This window comes from Neodiprion fabricii, chromosome 2 (assembly GCF_021155785.1).
Source record: "Neodiprion fabricii isolate iyNeoFabr1 chromosome 2, iyNeoFabr1.1, whole genome shotgun sequence".
Classification (NCBI taxonomy): Eukaryota; Metazoa; Arthropoda; class Insecta; order Hymenoptera; family Diprionidae; genus Neodiprion; species Neodiprion fabricii.
Window position 1 is genome coordinate 8,353,165 of NC_060240.1, and position 4,914 is coordinate 8,358,078.

At 37.1% G+C, this 4,914-nt stretch overlaps 1 protein-coding gene and 1 long non-coding RNA gene across 3 annotated transcripts in view; one reads left to right on the forward strand and one right to left on the reverse strand.

Moving 5' to 3' along the window:
• LOC124176328 overlaps window positions 1–4,914 on the forward strand; it is a 69,636-nt gene that overhangs the window by 4,423 nt on the left and 60,299 nt on the right. The gene's annotated exons all lie outside the window — the stretch shown is intronic.
• LOC124176326 lies at window positions 1,155–4,069 on the reverse strand. Its single transcript, XM_046557465.1, has 7 exons — window positions 3,956–4,069; window positions 3,115–3,346; window positions 2,781–2,907; window positions 2,419–2,675; window positions 2,189–2,335; window positions 1,912–2,100; window positions 1,155–1,402 (listed from the first exon to the last, which is right to left on the reverse strand). The coding sequence occupies exons 1-7, from the start codon at window positions 3,972–3,974 to the stop codon at window positions 1,219–1,221; spliced, it is 1,155 nt and encodes a 384-aa protein (XP_046413421.1). The 5' UTR covers window positions 3,975–4,069; the 3' UTR covers window positions 1,155–1,218.

A 4,914-nucleotide genomic window follows, 5' to 3' on the forward strand; every position in this document is an offset into this window, starting at 1 on the left:
CCTCGTAGAGTTCAGGAATAGATTTTTATAGTTTTATGGTCAAAATCATATCTGTAACAAAGAGGAAAAAAAAAAATTTGTAAAATATTTTTTTCCCGTTTTATCGTAACTTTGCCGATGTCTTACGATGTTTAAACAATCAATTTTGGCTAGCAAAACTGAGAAAGCTTTTACTGCCACCCTTAAACAATACCTAGATATTTTTTTTTAAAATTTTACAACTCATTGTTGAAGCAGAATATCACTTTTTTGGAGCTGGGGTCAATTTCATTCAGTGTGACAGTTATGCGATTCTATTGAGGTGTGACCAATTGGGATTACTCATTTCTTAAACATTCCTTAAATTATCGATATTGTGTTATTCGAATTTGCTCGGATTCATTTTAATTATACACAGGAAGAATATCGTTTCAACCGTCTTCGCCATCATTGATGTAAATGACATTGTTGGAGATTTTTTAAACGTGGTTTTTACCCTTTTCCTCAATTTTCTATCAATGGTAACGATTTTTTACGTCCCACAAGGATTTCTCATATCTACGTTGATGTTAAAAATTTATTTGCCTGAAAATTGAACAATCAAAACTATCGTGGGTTTAGAAAAAAGCATCCTGGAGTCTTCCTTCTGTGGTTTTGTGCATGGCTGATCTGGTCTGCGACGTCGGTGACGCGATCGTTGCGATTTGGCTGTTTTTTGCAAGTTTGAAGATGGCTACCGCGATATTGTATACCGCTGGAACACTCGTCATAATCCGTACGTTACATTCGGAAAGAAAAAGAAAGAGAGAGAGAGAGAGAGAGAGAGAGAGAGAGAATGGAGCGACGGAGAATACTTAATTGCATAAAAACGATCGATCTTTATTAAATTGATAAATTATATTTCAGTCGGTGAATTTTGGGTATGGTCGGGAGTTCTGCAGCTTTACGAGCACCGTACTTTCAAATGAAAATACTAACGGTGAAATTTCATCGTACACAGTCTATAAATTGTTTTAAAAAATTACGCAGCGTAAAAATTGTTGTCTTCTATTAATTATTACATTTGTATATAATATACTTATACTTTGTGACACATTTCTTTTTTTTTCTTTGTTTTTTTTTTTTTTTTTTTTTTGTACACGTTTAAAATGAATATCATCTAACGAATTTTACACAATGTGGATACATTATTATGTAATATAGAATTATTCTTCGCGTTCTGATAATTTTTAGAAAAACTTACGCACTTCTAAATACTCGTGAACCGCTCGATGTTGCTGCAAGCATTTTTCTTAAAGTCTTATTCGCTGCATCGTTATTCGTCGAAAGTATCGTAGGGCAGTTTAAATTTTCCATCGATGATGATCCTCCAGTCAGTGAGTCTAAGGGATCCAATATCTTCACTCCCGAACACCGCGAGGATCTGTAAACTCACGATTCAAATGCATTCCTACATTGAAATTTTGCTGTACGTACTAGGGCTGCGCGATTAATCGACGAATCGGTAGCTTCGATTAATCGATTAGTCAACCTTTTCCATTAATCGTTATTCCAATGAATCGAAACTGTCGATTAATCGATTAATCGATTTTTAGATTAAAAAACCGTAGATTAATCTATTAATCGAAAAAAAGATGAATCGAATGAAATTGAAAATTATTGCAGGTTAACCCTTTCAGTCAAACATTTTCCAACTCAATACTTAGGCTTGCTAATCACGAATCCGAAGTCGGAATTCAATCATTTCCAAATCCAAGATGTAATCGAAAAAACTATGAAAATTCGACGATTCTGTCCGAAACTTGTCACTCTAGGACTTCTGGGGTTATACAAAGTTATACAAAGATCACTTGAAGTTGTAAATAAAATGTGATAAGCCTACGACGTGGAAATTTTTTAGTCTAAAGGGTTAATATCGTCGTCGATTCTCACTTGGGGCAGAAATTGTTTATCGCCTTTTGCATCACTCTTCGTTGATCCGGGGAGCCTTTTGCCGCTATTTGCCGGATCAGGTAACCGATGAAGGCCTGACAGGGAACGGAAGCAGCCTGAACATCTCCGTTTGGCTCGATTGCAGCGACGCTGTCCTTTGCGGCGCAGGCATTCAAACCGCCATCATCCCTTTCGGATTTACGATTTTTCACATCGTTAGTGGAAACCGGTTATCGAATTCGTGACCATTTTGATTCATACGAAAATTTTCACTCACCTGCACAGGTATTCTTTCAACGATTCCAAGTTCGGACTAAACTCCGGGTCTAATGCCACACCGGGAAAATTCCACAGCACGTACGCTCTCGCTGCCATTTCAAGCATTTCTTTACTGAGATGATTACAGACATTTGCCAATCTTGATCTGCTCCGTATGAAGAAAATTATAAAATCGGTCAAAAATGGACCGAAGATCGTCCTTCCATTTTATTGTTTCAAAGAAATTACCCGTTGAATAATCGTCCGATTGGCACTTCGATGTTTTTTACGTTAGCCAACGAACTCGTCAATTTTTTCCTCATATTTTTATCCGATGACGCTCCTTTCGTCACACGAGGTTCGGTCATGTACTGGCTTAAAAGGTTATCCAAGGATGTTGGAATCGCGTGAGAGTTTCTTCCGTCCATCATTTGACGAAGTTGATTCAACGGTTCGGTTAGATTCTTCTCGATCTCTTTCCCGGACAATAAGTTGATCAGGTAAACCTGCGTGTATGATCCGTCACGATTAGCTTCAGTATTTTCAACGATGTGAAAATGATTGTTTGTAAGTTTATTATACTTGGAGAAAATAATTTATTCACGACTTACACTGAGATTTTCGTGGATTCTGGCGGTGTTCTCGATGTAACATAATTCCCTTGTATTCCACGTGCGATTTTCGTGTTTTATGAAATAAACGTTCGGCACTTCGTCGGCTTCGTTGTTTCCGGATATTCTGAATAAGCGGTGAAAAAAAAAAAAAAATATCAATTTTCAAAAGGTTGGGATTTCGACAATACATTTTTTACCATGCAAAATTTCTGCTTCAATTTTAAAGGCAGTATTCAATACGTTGATTTTCGACTTGTTTCACAGATATCGATTACCGTAATCGCAGACTTCTTTTTTTCCTCAATTTTCTACTTCCACATTTCGTTCTTACCGGCATTTTTCGCTCGAAGGAATTGTGAACGTCACCGTGACAATTCCGAAGAGTACAAAAGTCGCTATAACCATAAATCCAGAAACGAATGCTGCGAATACGTGGCCAGGCCATCGGCCCAGATAATTTGCAGCTCCTTTCGTCACTGCCGTTTCACATTCGGGTTGATAAAGTCTCAGGTTTTCCGAATCCAGCGACAAAACGAGAAGCGGTTTTTCCTCCTCGTATCCATCTTGGGTTTCATATGATAAAATATAATTTTTTGTTTTTTGTTTACCAATTCAAGAAAGTTTCGATCATTTTTCGTTCATTAATTTGCACGCGAAATTTTAGTCGCGTTAACACCGACGTATACAACGAGAATCATTGACGAGCCGTAGTTTATAATGTGGAGCAAAACGATGGCCGATAAGCATGATCGTTTCGTGCCCGTTTCTATTATCGCGAGTTGTTTGCACCTCGTTAACATCTGCAGACGAGCCGCATTTGCGTTTCGAATAAAGCCTCATTGTATCTTGCAATATAAAAGTTACACCGGTGCAAAGGAGGAGCTAACAACTTGTTTACGTTGAGCTGATTTCACACTGTACACCGTATTACGATATTTTTCCCTCTCACTTAATTTCAATGATATTAACGAGCAACTGCGTCTAATTAAATTGTCTAACGCGTTCAAACAATAACGACGCGTTTAACCGAGGATGAAATTTGGTGTGTCAAATTTGAATTTTATTCTTTTCCACATGTCTCGGCTATTTCTTGATCGATGAAAAATATCGTATACACTTTTCAAATAGTTCATCTTTCGTAAACACTAATTACGATTCGCTGAGGTACTTACGTTTCGACTTGTTAATCATGGCGTTGATCACAAAGCGGGTAAAAATGCACCTACACTACCTTTTGTCCGCCGTCAAAGTTGCAGTGCCGCGTCTATAATCTCACTGTCAGCATTTCGCAATGAGAAAGTATATATGCGTTTATACCAATGCCTGTCTGTGTATTCATACGAGTACATTTATATATATAATATACGTATAGTACATAATGTTTTACCCGTCCGATGGAAGTCGTTGCATGAGTGTATCGCCGTATTTCGAAAAGACTGTTGACCGCCGCAGAAATAGATAATACGATGTATACAATAATTGTTAATTCGTGATATTAACGCGGGGAATTGGCCCGATTTTTCTTATCATTTAAAAAGTCGTACCGATTTCGACCGATCGGATGATTCGAAATTCCATATCTACTACTTCATTCATTAGTTATGGATAAAATTGTTAGGTTATAACGTATATTTTCTTACTTCCAAAAAACAAGATATTGTAACGATCACAGCTCGCGAAGTTTCGCGCGACTCGTTTTTTCTCGTCCCCATTTTATTCATATCGTCTTTGTTTTTTCACTGCAATTAAAATACATTCCTCGCTACAAGGCGGCGTCGATTCAGCTGACTCCTCGTTATACTTTCATACGTATACATTTATTAGATCAGCTGTATCATTGACAACAAAGTAACAAAATTGTCAACGAAAACGAATCGACATATTTTTATTTATACATTTCTAATAGATCCGTTTATTTTGTTTTATACCGATTTAAAATTGAATATTTTGGAATCTGTATCGTGCAAAATAGTTGGACTTGAAGTCCGACGGACACGTAATGTGAAGAAATGTAAAAGCCTATCGTTCGTTAATCACTATTATTCGTTCTAATATAAATTCATGTGGGATCTCATTTGGGCCAGATGAAGAGGGAAGAATGAATTGTGAAACAACATTGCTTAGTAGTTGA

Bases quoted from the DNA above. Each gene is read 5' to 3' on its own strand.
- LOC124176326 (XM_046557465.1), bottom strand. The intron at 2,908-3,114 runs GTAAGAACGAAA...CCGCTTATTCAG, and splicing joins CCTTCGAGCGAAAAATGCCG to AATATCCGGAAACAACGAAG. The intron at 2,101-2,188 runs GTGAGTGAAAAT...TAAATCCGAAAG, and splicing joins TTGAAAGAATACCTGTGCAG to GGATGATGGCGGTTTGAATG.